The sequence below is a fragment of the Lagopus muta genome, chromosome 4 (genome assembly GCF_023343835.1).
Source record: "Lagopus muta isolate bLagMut1 chromosome 4, bLagMut1 primary, whole genome shotgun sequence".
Classification (NCBI taxonomy): domain Eukaryota; kingdom Metazoa; phylum Chordata; class Aves; order Galliformes; family Phasianidae; genus Lagopus; species Lagopus muta.
The window spans coordinates 17144956-17162346 of NC_064436.1; the positions used below are offsets into that span (position 1 = coordinate 17144956).

General features: G+C 41.9%; 1 protein-coding gene across 6 annotated transcripts in view; it reads left to right on the plus strand.

Annotated features, from left to right (window-relative positions):
- The first annotated feature begins 2001 nt into the window (after positions 1-2001).
- Positions 2002-17391, plus strand: part of GRID2 (glutamate ionotropic receptor delta type subunit 2) — a 693845-nt gene continuing 678455 nt past the window's right edge. For 5 of the 6 annotated variants that reach the window (XR_007376242.1, XM_048941591.1, XM_048941593.1 and 2 more), the window contains exon 1: positions 2170-3352. Coding sequence is in view for 5 of the 6 variants with exons in the window: in XM_048941591.1 (XP_048797548.1) it covers positions 3265-3352 (88 nt within the window). In the remaining variant the exon portion in view is untranslated. Of the gene's footprint in view, positions 2026-2169; positions 3353-17391 lie in introns of those variants that run through there. The other variant, XM_048941590.1, reaches the window with a different exon arrangement.

Here is a 17391-nt window from a genome sequence, read left to right on the forward strand (position 1 = left end):
ACGGTATTTGTGAACTACAAACTCTTGGCTGTGCTTTCTGTCCTGATAAGTATGCCCACAGTCTTAAGTGAAAATGTCCATTTAGTGTGGCCAATTCAGGGTACATTTGCTGGAGGCTTTAAGTAGTCTTTAAGGATAGCTGGCTTCTAGATAAGGATTCTTAGTACTATCTAAACTGAGGATTAAAAAGTTTCAGTTTTCCAAAGGTTTTCATTACATTTCCTACTTTGTCTGCTCTGCATTGTACATTATTAAAGAGTACTGCTCTGGCATGCCCCCCAAAGAAGCAAATTAACATTTCTTGTGAACTCTGTTCTTTTGTGGAGAAGTAATAATGACTTAAGCAACTCCAGAAGTTTTTCAGATGATTCTGAATTTATTACTCGTAAAATTAATGCCCATTGCACTCACTGATATTGTGCATAAGTTATCATTTATGAAAAAAAGAAAACCACACCTTTTTGTACAATTTACTGTTATTGGTAACTTGCATAGAGGATGTGAACAAGTGCATCATGTGAAGGATTCTTGCTCTAGCTTTTGTTCTCTTCTGTATCCCTTTCTTTTGTCTCATTAACTTAATATTGGTCAATTTCTTATCTTTTAGAGGAGACACAGGCTAGCCATTGAAAAGGGGATGCCTGCCTTGTACTCTCAGGATCTTTTTTGAAGCCTTTTGGATGTTAACCATTTTTAGGGAAATACTCACCTGCCAGTGTGGTTGTAGAAGTAGAAATTATTGCTGGCAGTTTATTTGCAGATTTGGTTATTGAGCAGTCATAGAATCTTAGAATTGTTTGAGTTGGAAAGGATCTTTAAAGGTCATCTAGTCCAACTTCCCTCAAGGAACAGAAACCCTACAGCATTATCAGGTTGCTTAGAGCCCCTTCCTACCTGAACTTGACTGTTTCCAAGGACAGGCCTTCTACCACCTCTCCAGGCAATTTGTTCCAGTGACTCACTATCCTTAGTACTAAAAAACAAAACAAAAAGAACCTTTTTCCTCATATCCAGTCTAAATCTTCTAGTCTGAAACCACTTCCCCTTGTCCTATCACATCAGACTCTGCTGAAGTCTCTCTTCTTTCTTTTATCCCACCTTTACATACCAAAAGGCCATTAACAGGTCAACCTGAGTCCTTCTCCAGGCTGAAAAGCACCTGCTCTCTCAGCTTGTTCCCTTAGGGAACATGTTCCAACCTTTGGATCACTTCTGTGACCCTCTTCTGGACACACTCTAACAGGTCCACGTCTCTCTATCTTGCTCCTTACACTGACTTAGTATGTCTTACTTGTTCCTCTTGAGCTAAATCGTTTAATTTATTAAGTACTCAGGTGTGCTTGTTAAGTAGTTCCATGACTGAAAGGCACAATAGGTCAGTTAGACACAAATATGCAAGTCAGATATAATTAGCTTAGTTGAAGCCATATATTTAAGGAAATGCCTTCAGAAAGGATTGTTTATAGAGAGATGATCTACCTTTATTTACAATTCCAATAAGGCTATCAGGTCATATGTATAAGTTCAGAGCAAGTCTTTGACTTCTGCATCCTGTCTCTAGTATAACTAGATGTAACAAGGTTGGAGGAAATAAGACACAAAGTTGGGATTTGGACTACTTTATAAGAATACTTAACCTGCCTGTGCAATTCTTGATCTGTGCAATGGGAACATGTATTTAACTGCAGCCAAAAGCTGACGATTAACTGGTTAATGTATTCATAGAACCCTGAGCATAAAAAGTGCACTGTGAATGTTTTCCCATAGAAATTTCTCCAATACCTGAAGAGAGAAAGAGGGGGAAGTAAATTCATTGCTTTAAAGAATAGTGACAATTCCATCAAGAACACAGATAATTAAAATCATATTAATAGATTTTTAGGTCTTCGTTTTCCTCTTGAGGCCAGGTGTCCCTATTTTTTTTCCTTTTCTCCTTCAAGCAGTGTCCCTGACTCAGTTGTCAAAGACCGAGAAGCAAAATTGCCCATCCAGCTTTGAACTTGATACCTGCGGTGGAGTTACAAGGTTAAGTAAATGGGATGGGTTTTTCTTCTTCTTCTTTTTTTTTTTTTTTTTTAAGCTGAGCATAACACTTCAAAAAGATTTTTTTTTTTCCCCACCATCTTCCCCCCCCCCCCGCTCCCTCCAATGTATTTTTAGGCTGCGTGCACTCCTGTCTATGTCTCTTCCTCAGTCCCAGTTGAAGATTTCAAGGGAGATGAGAGCTCTATTTTGTTTCTCCCTCGTATTGCAGATAGGGGGAGGAGGTGGTTATTAGAGAGAAGCGCGCTCGCTCGCTCTCTCTGTTTCTCCCTCTCTGGCTGATAGCACTTATCTTTCGCTCTCTCTCCTTCTCCTAGGTGATCCATTTCTAGGCAACGTGCTGGCTGGTGCCGGAGCCGCCAGCTCTCTGCATCCCACCAGCAAAGGGAGCTCCGAAAGCAACCTGCAGACCATCATTGCTTTCTTCTGCTGTGCTCCAGGCACTCCTTGCTCCTGCTCTGTCCAACCACTCGCGCGACAGAGACCTGCACGCTGGGCTTCATTTGCAAAATTATCTGGTTTTGCCCCTCTTTTTTTTTTTTTTTTTTTTTTTTTTTGTTTTCTTCCAGTTGTGGGAAGCGATTTTTAAGCCGAGGGTGGGGGGAGATCTCTGCGTTACTATCCGCATTACCTTGAAGTTCACTTTGTTTTTTGGCCTCCGGGGGGGCTTTTCCTGCAGGAATCTGGCTGCTGGCACCAGGATCGCCTGCCCTCCCGCTTCCTCACTCCTCCTCCCTCCCTGAAGGCGAGCTCCTTGCTGCGGGCTCCCGGGGCTCCTCTGGCCGAGAGGGTTTGTTCGTGTGTGCGTGCGTGCGCGTGTGCTCGTGTGTGTCTGCGTGTCTGCGCGGTGTGGGTTGGAAGTTGCCGTGCAGCAGCCGGGACCGAGCGGCTCTCTGGACCCGGCGGAAGGATGAGGATGGTCTGACCGGCAGAGGCGGCTGCTGCCCGCAGCGGCGCCCGGGCTCGATGGATTTGCTGCCGGCTCTCCCAGCAACTCTGCTGCCCGGGAGTCCTCCGAAGTGACGCGGGCTCTCGCCGAGGGGAGAGGCGCCCGGAGCCCCAAGCTCGCCCCTCGCCCAGCCGCAGCCGTGCGCTTGCCAGCGGGATTTACGCGCTCCTCCGGCACCTCAAACTCTTGGGCTTCCTGCGCCGCGCCATCCTCCACGGTGCCATCGTTTCACCGAGAAAGCCGTCCTTACAAAGCCTGGAGCTCCGCCGGAGATGGAAGTTTTCTCCCTCATCCTGGTTGTGTCCGTCTGTTGGACTCGAACCTGGAAAGCGGCGATTGCAGATTCAATCATTCATATCGGTAAGGGGGTGCTGCGTCTTCCGGTGCCGCTGGACACTTTCAGCTCTCCTTTGCATCCTCTTTTCTGTTGGCAGGCTTCCCCCTCCCCGCAGCCCCCGCTCTCTTTCATCCTTCTGGTTATGTGTTGTTCGCTCCACTCCCGTAATTGCTTCCCGCAAGGATCTCGGGCGTCCTCCTTTCCCCTTAGTGCCGTGAGGGAAGCTTTCTTTCCGGCGGGCTACGTGCGTGCTTTAGACCTTGAGGATCCGCGCGGCTACTGCTCGGGGGGTCCGAGGCTCGGGGACTCTTACTCGCTCTCGCCAGCCCCTCACCCTGCCCCGGGCCGAGGGCGAACCTTAGGTCTCCCCCCTCCCCAACAGCACGGCGGCGAAGTGAAGCCCCCCCACCCTACTCTGCCTCGGCGGAACAGGTGGTTTGGAAACGTGTGCGCTTCCCCTCCGCGGGCGGCCGGCCGCAAGGGCGGGTGGAGGGGGGGGTCCTGCCCTGCTCCCCCGCTTCGACACCCAGGGCGCCTCCCGCGGCCGCGCCGGGAAGGATGCCCGGCTTCCCCCATGCAGGAGCGGGGCGGCTGACGGTGGGGTGATCGCGATGCTCGACTCCACCCGCACCTTCAGCTGAGGAGGGAGTACAGGGCTTCACCCGCCGCTGCTATCCGGAAGGTTGCCTCTCCGCAGGCTCAGCCTCGGGGAACGTGCGGCCCTCCTCCGAGAGCCGGAGGATGTCCGCAGCGGGCCGTTCCTCCCCCCACCCTCGCGCCGGTCCGGGGAGTGGAGGGCGCTGCCCCCGCTCCGCGGCCACTCGCCCATCTGCAGGCTCGGCACGCAGGCGGTGCCGGAGCGCGGACTGGTGGGGGCGGCGGTCGCAGCGCTGCCCCGAGGCAGGGGCATCTGGGGCCTCGGGGGGGTCCCCTGGGCGGTGCCTGCCCGTTGCCGGGGGCGGCTTCATAAACATGTCTGCCGGTGGGGCTCTGTGGGAACGGTGTTTGTAGGGCCCGGCCGGCCGGAGCTTTCTGTCGGACTCCGGTTTCTGCGCTGACCCCTCCCTCCTTCCCATGCCCAAGCTCTCGAGCGGCCGCTTCCCTGAGGTGCCGCAACTTTATAGGGGTCAGTACTCTTTGCTGAGTGCGGCTGGAGCAGCGAATATCGCACAGGGAAAGCAGCGCTAGGTGCCCTCCTTTTAAAGGGAGAAGGACTTGTTTTAAACATTTCCTTCTCATAGCTGTAAACTGTCGAAGCGACACTAGGAGACGGTCTGCCTTACAATTTCATACTTGGGAGCTTGCAACAAAGTGGTCACATTTTAGGATTTGGGGGTAGATCTTGGCTGAGTAATAGACCGGGAGTTTCTCGGCGATTTCCTGCCCCGATTCCTGGCTGAGGGAGCGCTGGGTTCTGCAGCAGCAACGGGGGAGGCGGCAGCTTTTCTGTTTTCACGTTAATGGTATTTTGATGTTTCGCTTGTTATATACTGAGAATGCAACACTTTTACCGTTTTTTTTATAATGCCATTAGTGGTTAGATGCATCAGTGCAGTAAATCCTTGCTGGGAAAAAAAAAATAATACCCAAGTAGTTGCTTCTCACACAATTAATTTGTCTTGAGAGACAATTAGTACAGTTGACAAGGGGATTAGTTCCTTTTATGGACTGGTTTATGTTGCCATGAAAATGGCAAATTGATATGGGTTGCACAGAGCTTTAAATCTATTAAAACAAATATATTGCAAAGAAATGACCTGAATGTAGATCTGTGCCAACAGTAAGTGGGCAGACACGCGAATGTTCCAACTTGACAGTATCCTGTGTTGAGTGACCTGAGTGTTCTGACCCCTTCTGTCTTCCACTTGTGCCGAGTGAACTAAAGTATAAAATATTTAAAGATAAATAATGAACTGCATTTATCTAAATGAGTTATGAAAAGGAGCAGCAGAGGACTCTGTGAACAAATTGCCCACAGAAGGACTCATAAAGCCAAAGAAGAAAACAAAATGCTCAGTTCAGGGGAAAAGAAATACTACCAGAGGCAGTACTGATGCCTTAAGGCAACAAACAAAGCAGAAGCAGTATCTTTCTGTAATTTTACAGTATCAGTAAATGCAAGCGGAAAATATTTTTGTAAGTATGGGAGGGGGATGTAGTCATAAGAGATACCATTCTATCTGTGCATATCATTTCTCTGGTGGCACTGATGGTGCTTTTTCATTGCAGCACACTAACTCTTCTTGGCTGCCTGTGTGTCCTTCCGTATGTTATCAGGAAAGGAATGTTTACTGTATCAGAGAATGTAACAACTCAGCTGCTCCCGAGACAATGAAAGTGTTGGAATTAGTGGGCAGGGATTAAAGAATTGGTGATGGTGGTAGGAGGGGAATGGTGCCTGGTACTCACCTATGAGATATGCTTTCTCACGTTCCTGTCCACTGAATGATGATAAGCTGCCACTTTTGACCATTTAGAGCAGGTCTGTGCATGTGTGAATGTGCATACTTAAAAATGAGCATTTTTCTATATCATAATTTGGATGTGGGTAGGGCTGCTCGTAGTACATTTCTGCTGCCCTGCTGTTACAAATAGAAGCTGGCGGTTGAGAACGACCACACTGAGCATCGTTGTGAAAATGTTGAAATGAATCGAATCCTCTGCAATTTTCCTCACCTCTCTATGTAAAAGAAAAAGGCAGGGTTACCATGTCAGAGCTGTGCGATTCTGTCTTATGTTGCTTCCCTCAGCATTGATTGAGTAATTTCATCAGCCCCACATTACTTGATTGCTTAGAAGTTTCCTAATGATCTGTATGCTGTAGGAAGAATGGTGACAGTCGTGAGTGGAATGGCAATGATTTTGTGTTTTATGAGGCTATTCAAAAACTCCCTCTGATTTATGTAGCTGGAAAGCTCCAAAGTCTTTGAGATTAGCCACGCTGCCTAGTATTTTCTTCATACATCAGTCATCCCACACTCCTCACTCCCTAAACAGGAGTTTAGAACCCTGCTTTAATTAAGCGGGGATTAGGTGGCATTCCTTGTCAACTGCACAATTTGTGTCTGCTTTGTGTTTTCTACAGTAGACGGTCTTGTGCTTTTATATTTTGTACTTTGTACTCATTCTTATTTCTTGCCTTGGCATACGTAGGTAGTAATGTATTTGCATGTGCATATGGCTTATCTACTGTGCATATAGTAACATAAATGCAAACGTGTGTATTAGATGCAGCAAAATCACTTAAGGCAGTGGTTACATACTGCAGGTGCAAAAGTTTTTGTTGAAAAAAAATACACTAAAGTATTTTTAAAGATTAATTCAATGCAGCACTGCAAAGCAGTAGTTCAGATACCCTGATTATTGTGTGTTTCTTTACATTCATCGGTGGCTTCAACCGTGGACACTTAGTTGTGTACTATCCCTAGTTTTTTTATTTCCAGTGTTAAGATCAAACATATACGTATGTGTTAGTATACATATTTGCATAGTATTTAATATGTATATGTATTACATGTGCTTTTGTTTTCCTTTTTTTTTTTTTTTTTTCAGGAGAAAAAAATAGGTCTGCTCTTCCCTTCCCTTCAGGTTGTAGAGTTTGTGGGACAGGAGAGCAACATTCCTTGTGTTAGCAAACTCTAGGCATTGCTGAGTCCTGAGCTGTTTCATGCTCTTAAGCTCTTTTGTACCATAGTACAGAAGTGCCAGAAATATCAAGGCATTTGCAACACGGGGCTTAATACTTGTTGAGGTGGTAGTGGCATTGCAATAGAAAAATACAAAAAAAGAAAACAAACCCAACAACAAAAAAACCAAACGTGTTGTAAGAGAAAGGTAGTTGTTTTGCCTGTTAGCTGTTGTAGTACAGTGCACTTGGTTTGTTTTGTTCTTTGCACTGGTAATAGGAATTTAATTTGATCTGCTGTTGGTAAAGCCTTGTTGGAAGGTATGCAGTGTGTGTCACTGTTCTTGCATATTTTTTAAAGCTCAGGACACGAAAGTAAAATGGATTTATTGAAAAAATAAATCCCAAATCTGTAGGTGCCTGTAGTGCCTGCAATACCTACAGATGAGCTTTCATTTCTGTTTTTCCTGCTGTATAATGTAACAAGGTTATTCGCTTACTTTAAACCTACCTGCAGCTAAGGACCCTAACTACAATGTGCTGTGGCTTAGCAGCCAGTAGAGTTTGTTAGCAGCTATATTCTGTGACACACTCAGTGTTTCTATCTATATGTCCTGTTTATTAAACTCTCACTCAGAGCTTAAATTTCTGCTAGTACTTCAGTCCCTGGAATGTGTTTTAGTGCCAGCTACTTTTCTGCTACAGAGGGATAGCTTTCCATGCTTTGGACTATGGTTTGCTGTCCTCCAAAGGTCTGTTTGCCACTGTCACTGCTTTCTTGAGTGTTCCTTAGTGATCATTAGGGCCTGATTCAGAGTCTGTCATGTTCCAGGTGAGTCGTTTTGGCACTTCAGAAGATTTTTGACTGATCCTGTGGATTGCTGACTATGGCAGGCGGCTCCCTTTCATGTTCTTAAATAACTCTTACCATTATTTCAACATCTTTGTCCTTATATAAAGACTGAGGGGGAAAAAAAAAAAAAAACAGCCATCCAATTTCAAGTGACTTCCTAACAAATGCCTGACATAGCAATCACTGCGGCTGCTGCTGCTGTGTGCTTTCAGATGACTACTTATGGATGCACAGAGCCTTTATTCTCACAGTGCCATCTTTGGAAAAACACACTGGAGAAAAATCTTTTAAGACTGTGACTACATAAACCTACCAACTAAGGTTCATTTAACTTAATGAACAAAGGCATTAAGTATGGTTCTTTTCCACTCCCAGGCCCTGTAAAGCAAGTGGTATTGGCAGGAGATGACTTTTGTAAGCCATTAGGTTACTCCCTAGATATAGACTTGAACTTACATCATTTTCTTCCATTTGATATATAGCTATCTATAATCTGCCATGACAGTCTGTTTTTTGCTGAAATTTATTGGAGGCTTTTGCCTTTTGAGGTTTCTATTTTTACTCTTTGTCACTGCTGCTCAGTTGCTTGATCTTATTTCAGCAGGCTAGCAATGGTTTTAAAAATGATTTGTACAAAAGACTAGTTCTACTGGGCTATCAATTTCTAATTAATTTCCTAATTAACTGAATTACATATTAAAGCATGGCAAAACTCTTGTTATCTGCCTACCCTCCAAACATACTTTGTGTTTTATGCCTTCAATGTTCATAAAACTTATTGAACATAGCTTACTGCTGTTGCTCTTTGGACTCAAGTGATCAATATTTATAGGATGGTTTGTATTTTGAGCAAATATCAGAAAATAATAGAAATTTGAAATAATGTTCTGTAAAAATATATTACAATACATGATAGCCTGTTATATGGAATATTGACTTCAGGTGGCATGCTGGTGAGGCAGATTAGGATATCTGTCTGCATCTACAAAGTCAAATGTCACCTTCATTTTTTCTTTTTTCTTTTTAATTAACTTGAAATCTAGGAGGAAAAAATTAAAAGAGTTATCCACACTGGTGAAATTGGAAGAAAACCTTGATTTCAGAGGCATACTTGCCATCCTTGCTGAAGCCTGGGCATCTCCACACCTCTGCAACTCGTAGATGCTATAGTCAGATCATGCCTTCCCTCATGCTGATATCCATCTCTGACAGCTCTACATATTCTCTTTTATTTGTGCTGCCTATGAATGCCAAGAAGTAAGCATGGAAATCACAGCTCAGCATTAAAGCATGACACTCAGTTGGCCAGAAATCCTATTGTGACAGCTGGAAACTGGGCATGAAAACTGAAGTTTCTCTGGAGCATTTTGTACCCTAGCTGACTGGCTGTCTAGCAGCTAGCTTCCTGCTGGGCTTCTAGGATACAAGTGCTATCCATTTACTTTTGTGATATTATTGTGTCTTTCTATATCGCGAATGTTAAACATTTGGTATCACTTTCCTGTTAAGTGAAGAGGTAGGCATGAAGCTGGCCTTCTTCTAGAGCTGTAGAAAATGTTATATGAAGCTCTGGACTGTCTTCCTGTGCAAAGCCCAGTTTCTGCCCCAAAAGTTAGTGTCTTGGACAAAGCAAAATGCTCCTTCACTCCTAGTAGACTACTGGAGAAGGTGAAATACTGATCTACAGGAATGTGATACTTGATACTGAGTATGTGCTAAATGTGTATTAAGTGTGGCACTAGTTAAACCATCTTTGACACCAGATAATGCAGGCACGGTTGAAATCTCCAGAGCCTAAAGTCTTTCCTGGCTTATTTATTTGAAGCAGCTCACAGAAGAGAAAGAGCTGTTTTCTCTGATGCAGATTTTTAGTGATACGTACTTTACATAGAGGTAGTAATTTAAACACAGGCTGTAATAGAACTAATTAGTGGAAAGATGGGTGAGAAAAGGGTATCTTTTTTGTGTTATGTTTTATGTCTGTAAGTATCTTCCCATGAATGTCAGAAGGACTCTTTTCTCTGTTGCTTTTCATTATAGGTATCAGGTTTTGTTTTCTGGTTATTGTTTACCAAATGATTATGTGAGAGATGGAGGACCAAGGGAGAGATTTTCTTGTGCCTCCAGCTGCTATTATTAATAATGGTGTATGTGGTCTGGAGAGTTATTACTGATCTGTATAACATGGAGGACACTGACTGAATTGAAGGTTAGCAGATGAAATGTACTGGCATTTGGATGGCAGTTGTGAAACTTGGCAAAGGAGAGGGCTTGGAATAGTGTGGTGTAATTTTGCAAGGTTCAAAATTTACATCCTTGTTTCAGTGATAGTATACTTAATTCAGCAAAGGTACTGTTTGGTATTCTGTATTGTACTGCAGTGTACTTCAGCTAGAGAGTTCCTGCTTTGATTTGGGTAATTACATCAGCTCAAGGAAAGCATATTCTGTGAGCTCTAAGCATTGCATTAAAAAAACAAAAACAAAACCAAAAAACAATACAAATTTATACTTGTGTTATGAGAACGGATAAAATAGTTACTACAGTATTTTTGGACAGTATTCAACTTACTGTGGAGGACTTGGTGCAGGGATGAATACTGTATTTTTTTTTGGTCAGTTTTTTGTATTCTGATGGATATCCCATTTATATGTGCAGGGTTAGATTTAAATTAGGTTCCCATTGCATACATAAGTTTTGAAATGATGTGGAAGCATGGTGGAAAAAAAAAAGAGATGAAAGGGAAAAGTTTCCTGAAAGTTATGCTGGGTATATGACAAGTTATTCTCTGGAGGAAATAGAAAAGGAAGCTGAGTAAAAATGCAAGGAGCAGAAGAAAATAAGATATCAAAGGCAAGAGACACTAGTTCTCTGTTTCTGTTTTTCCAGGAGCTGTGTAATATTCCTGTAAGTGCTATACTAAATGGAAAAGTTCTGAACCAGAAAGGGGAAAATGCGAAAACCTAGAATTTAAATGAAGAATTATATGTGTATTCTAACCTATTAGATAACACTCTGTGCTGAAATGCTAATTATTCCTAATTGTTATATTTGCTTTACCCGTGAATAAAATATCACATATCTAATAAAATATGCAGTGAAAATCACTATAAAATTCCTCTCGGAGCATTTCATGCAAATTTAAAAGGATTTAATCTCCTATTTCTTCATTGCTTTTTAAATCATTAACTTTCTATAATCAGTTGGATGGCTAAGGCCAATATCCAGTGAACCTAACAGTAATTGCTTGTTTTGCAGAACAATTTTTTTTGTTAGTCCAACCGTATCCTTCTCAGAGGCTTAAATCAAGTTGGTGATTTCATTATAATAATTCACTTGCAGTAAATCAAAATCAAGTAGCACCATTCTGGTGCTGGGGAAAGTAGCTCTGGATGAGAGCTGCAGAGAGAGCAGAGGATGACACATCAGCAGACCTGAATATTGGCCTGGATTTGCTGTGCCTCATTTTTCTTTTACACAAATATAATAATGCACACTTCTGCACATTCATGTTAAATAGAGGAATGAGAATGCTCACAAGGCAAGCTCTCCTGCTCTGCCACTCCAGTTCTCAAATGCTGCGCTCAGGATCCGGATTTGATGACATAAAGTAACTTGATTTATCTTTTAAGTGCTTACTCTGGCTGTAGAGAGCTTTGCCTCCTGAGCCACTGAGGTTTTTTGAAGATTACAGAAACAAAGAATCATAGAATGGCTTGGGTTGGACCTCAAGGACCTTCAGGTTCCAACCCCACTACCACAGGCAAGGTTGCCAGCTGCTAGCTCAAGTACTAGATCAGGTTGCCCAGGCCCCATCCAACCTGGCCTTTAACACCTTCAGGAACAGGGCTTCCACGACCTCTCTGGGCAGCCTGTTCCAGCACCGTACCACTCTTTCAGTGAAAAAGATGCCAGTTGTCTTTTTCAGGTGAGGAGACACTATCGCAGAGTTTAGTACTGAAATCAGTACTGAAAGTTACCTGGCAGTACAGTCTGGACTGAAAATGCACAGCAGAGAGATCTGTGGACAAAACTATTAAGCAAGGACATTTGTTGCTGCATGCTCTTTGTCTTGTTTTCTGCTTTAGAGTGCTCACCCTAAATGTTTGAGAATATTTTAAATCCATTTTATTTACTGAGTGGTTGTTAAAGGGAAAAGGAGGGCAGAAAATATCCATTTCTCACTCAGCAAAGCCAGTTTAGGCTAGTGTGGTATGGGCTGTGTTAAATGGCAAGAAAAAGGCTCTTGTACCAGCCGTATTGAAACATGTAGTCTTTTCCTTTTTTATATTTTTTTTCATTTCTTTCTCATATCTCATGCTTATGGCAGACGGATGTGACAGTAGCTGTATTGTGTACTCTTAAATACATAGGTTGCGCTGAAAATAATGCATCCTATTTTTTTCCGTGGAAAAGACAACAGATACAAAGAGCACAAGAACACTATTTGCTAGAACAGATTATGGGCTACAAAACGTTGTTTTTCAACACAGTCACCACCACTAACTGGGTTTTCGTCAGTGTTGAATGAGAACCTGCGTGTTGCGATTGTGAAAGTATGCACCAGCAGAGGTAACCCACTGTCACCACTGCTGAAACATACTATCCACCGTCTCAGTGTGCTCACATTCACTGTTTTTGGTCTCTGTAAATGTTCAGCAAGCATTGATGAATGTCAGTGAGTGCAATTTTTTTGTGCATGGAGGAATTCAGTGACACTCCTTTGCTTTGTATGCACTTCCATGTCAGTTGCCATTTTGTCAGACTGCCCTTGTGCTGCCATCTGTCACACAGGAATAACATGTAATGGAACATTGGTGGAAAGGTTTAATTTCCACTGCCATTCCACCAATAGCCATCTAGGTAGTTGAAGACCAACATATTAAATTAGGAGGCATAGCTTTTGGGGAAGGCTTCCTATATTTTTTTTCTCTTCAATCAAATGAAGTTAAATATGCCATAACATATCTGTTATTTGGACAGACAAATCTGCTTTTTCTTTTTCTGAGTTCCACTGATTTGATCTTTTTTGAGACATTCAGTCCCCCCACTATTCAGTCCTATTTCAACTCTCCCCTTTGTGACCATGTAGAACCAAAAGCTACTGCACTTTATTCACCTGTGTTCTTCCTGTAAGTCTCTCCTCTGATGCCATCTCCACTCTACAGTGGAGATACTCCTCAGATGCCATCTCCACTCTACAGCTTTATAACTAGCAATAGGGAATGTATTTATGTCTGTACATATAATGTTTAAATAAGTATTTTTTCATTAAGCAGAGGAATTATTCTTTAATTTAGGACAAAATTAGTTTCTATCTTATAAGTGACAATGCAGAGATTAGGGAGGTTTTTCACTTGAAGGCAGGAAGTTGTAACATGAATATAAATCATGCAGTGGCACCCCACTGTGTGAGAAGCTGTACAAATGCAGAACAAAAAGTTGGTCTGTCAGAAGATTTCAAGATGTAGTGAAAGAGGAGTCTTGCATCTCTGCAAGCCAGACAGCTCCTACGCCAGGAAACAAAGTTTCAAATCTTTTGGTGTGTTTTGAGAGACAAATTCGTTCATTCATGCTTGTGAATGATAACCATGTGTACACAGGAGTGAAAGTACATGGATATGTCTTCAGGGATGTAGTGACAGGACAGGTACGGTGTGGCTGATGGCAGTACTTCCCTGGTTTGTCTCACAGGTTAACAAAGGTTACAGTAGTGTGAGTTAAGATAATTGCCAGGAAAGGGGGGCTAGCAATGTTTGTGTAATCAGTACCCACAATGCTTGTTTGCTAGTGAAACTGGTTACATTGGCAAAATAAAACAGTCATTCTTATCAACTGCCAGTATTTTACTCTGGTTATTAGTAGCGCAGGAGCTATTTCATACTTCCTGCACGTGCATTCCCTTTGTGTCTTTTGTTTGCACAAATATTTCACAGCACAATTTTATAAGACATCTAGGTAGAAGGAAAATCCCTTTTGGGAATGGTGGAAAATTATGCTGCAAAATACTCTAATCTGTTTAAAAGAGCAATTTAAGTACAGTCAATGGTTCTGAGAGAACTTACATCCTTGTTAGTTAGCCACGTGAAATTTCTAGAAAGCTATCAAAGTATTGAAGCAATCTACATAAGTAATGCTGTGACTCCTTGGAGTAACTCTCCTGTGACAGAATTGTATTGCTGTACAACCTGCAGGTGGGTGAGAAACACGTATCATCTTGGATACCTTCTCTTACTTTTGCTTGTAATGGGAAACAAACAAACAAACAAAAAAACAAACTCCTGCAACCTGTTTGTTTGAAATATCGACTACTTAAAATAAAATGGCTGAGGGGAGTGGGAAAGAGAGAAGTGTGGCCTGTGTATCATGTATGAGCTGGGAATGAACAGTCAGTGGTCCTGATTGTTGCCATCATGGTGGTTGATGTCTTAGGGACACCACGGCCATGCCTGCATTCAAGGAGAGGAAGATTTTGCAAGTAAAGACAGAATGAATCTTCAGGAACCAAAGCTTTCTTGTGACTTTTCTCTGCAGCAGGCAGTCTCTAGGAACAGGGGTAATGTGGGTGATTTTGGTGATGCCTTTTCTGAGGGACCATTGGAAGGGGATGGAGTGGTTAGTAGTAGTGACAGCTGGTTGAGTAGCAGAGGAGTACAGGATGAATTTGGAGCCTCAGCAACACACTAGGATAATTTTAAGAGGGTGACAGGCAATGTGATCTTGTTTGGAAACCAAGGTTGAAAAATTGGAGACAGAGTATACAAAGGAAGTATATGTGCATACATATAAGGAAAGTTGGGAAATCCAGAGGTGTGAAGCACTGGGCTGGCCCAAATATTACTGAGAAGACAAATAATACAGTATAATATTGTATAATGTAATAAAAACAATAGGTTGAGAACAATATATGTGGAAGATAATACAGAATTTAAAGGAAACTAAATTATAGATTAGGATATGTGATTGTTTCTTTGTGTCCAACCTCCATAATTTCATTGTAAAGTATTTGATATGTGTGGTACAATCTTTATTTTTTTTCTTTAGCTGATAATTGCACCTGGTTAATTTACAGAAAAATTAGATCAATTTTATTTTCATAGTATCTCATACTATTGTACACATATATAAACAACAAGTGCTGAAGTGCCATCTTTCTCCTCAGCTCCCAGGATAATTCTGGGCGTATTGTACCTTCCTGTGCCTTGGCATTATCCCTCTGATTAAATAATCTTCCTCTGTGCAGCAGTTTTTTGCTGCTCCGTACTGTGCCTGCATGAAAGCTCAGCGTTTGTGGCTGGTGAGTGGGAGGAAGGGATGCACACAGCCACAGCTTCTGCTCCATTGGCTTTTGACCTAATTTAGGAAGGAAGGAAAAGGAAAATAATGCATCATGCTTCTGGATTCAAAGCCTGCGGTGTCTTTCAAGGGGGGAGAGAGAGGGAGAGAGAGAGAGAGGACTAGCTTTCTCCTTCTTGAATAGCTGCATAGTTTGCCTTAAAACTTAGATATCTAATCAGTGAAGGTCCAGATTGGTGAGCAGATCTGCTTTCATGTTTATCTGGTAGCATGTGTCTTCCTTTGGGCTGTTGAGGCCAAAGCCTGGTTTTCTTTCAACATCAGCCTTGATTAGCCCAGCTACAAAAAAACTAAGAGACAGTCAATGACCTGCATTTCCTTTAAATGAGGCACAGCGACACTTGGGGATAATAGGTTTCTAGATGTATTTCTGTTTGAGATCAATGGTCTCTGATAACAGTACTGAATGATGTATGGAATAAGGAGGTAAATGCCTTCTTGGGGAAAGGTAAATAATGATAGTACTTAGAAACTGTTATTGCTGAAAATATTCTGCAGGATTTAGGAGTTAAAAATGCTGTTCATTAGAGTACCGTGGTGGTTTTTTTTTTAAAGCACTTTTTTTTAAAAGAGGTGTAATTTTTCCCCCTTTTTTTTTTTTTTTTTTTTTTTTTTTTTTGCAAGACTGTTAAACGTCCCTGAAGCCAGAATTAATTGAGGCTTTGTGTTGTGTCAAGGAAGGAGTGTAACTGTTTTCAGAAAATACAAAGTTTATAGACTTCCACCTAAAACATGAAAGGGAGAGAGAGGCTAACTTTATATATAAGTAAACAAGATCCTTGCATCGTTTTGCAGCAATAGCTTGGAGTAACAAAGGGAATACTGAAATTGTTAGTGTCTGTGCTTTGGAAGTGTTAAAGTCATTGCAGTAGTCTCCATTCCTTCATCCTGCTAAATCCTCCTTTTAGAACAAGTACAAATTCTTTTCTTTCCCTTCCACATTGAGGAATCTTGCATGGAATAAGCAAGTATTTGCTGCTTATTAATAACCAGTGTTTGATTTTTGAGGCTACTGCAGAAGTAAACACGATGGTGAGGTATTTTGTCATGATTTTATCAATTCAAGAGACGTTACCAGTTGTGATTAATTTCACAAGTTCCCCTGCACCAATTTGTATTCTAATATATGTTATCATTTTTAATACTACTGTTTCAAAAACTTCACATGATGTTAAGAAGTAAGTGGACAGCAGCAGCTGTAGCTGCATGCTTTGAAATGACTCTTTTATTGAGGGGTTTGAGAAGTATGTCTTGGAGCTGTTGCATTAAAATTCTGAAGTGTTAACTTATATGTAATAATGCTGTGACAAAGTGCTACTACCATCTGCTAGTGAGGATGAGTACTTCTTAAAAATCTCCATATTTCCCAGAAAGAGCAGAGGAGTCACAGCGTGTAGAAAGTCTAACTAACTCTAAATTAGTATTTAGTTAAAGGATCTGCAAACTCTTTGTGGGAACCACTGCCTACTGATATTTTGAGTAACACACAGCCTCACATAAAGGAGTAATTATTTGTGGTATATGAAAATAGTGATGCCTGTTTCTACTGCAGCAGAATCCCTTCTAATTACAACCACTTCTCATTCACGTCACAGTAACAATTCAGTGGTAACTACACATACAGTTTGTATAGTGAAATAAAAAGGGAATGTGCTCACCACGTGTACTTAAAAAGATTCATTGATGAGCCATTCCTTATCATTTAGCTCTCGTGGACTGAGAAGCAGTTGTTTGCTTAGTATTCCTATGGGGTTTTGAACACCACTTAACCACTCAGCGTGCTCTGTACATGAATGTCAGTCTATACTTAGAGAGTGATCTGTGTTTGAAAATGTTCTCAGTAGCAGAATGTCTCCATTCCCAGACTTCTCTCAGCTGAACATGCAGAAGTAATTTAACTTCTAGTAAGAGCAGTTTTGAAGCTGTTCTGAAAGTCAGTGTAACTTATTGGTATCTGTTAGAAAATGATTTGTGCAACTGTATAAAGGCTGTTTTACTCATATTAATAACAGGCTAAATCTTACTTGATATTTAAAGATAGGAATAAGAAGAAAAATCTAGTAATGACAGACTGTGTTTAGTTGTTTTATATGCTAGTTCAGCTCAGCGAATATACACACGTCTGTTGGTGCAAAGGCTATGTGGTCCATTTAGTAAAGATATGCTAAGACTGGTTTCTCTAGATAATATATCAGCCCTTGCCCTTTGTGCTTTTTATTTATTATTTT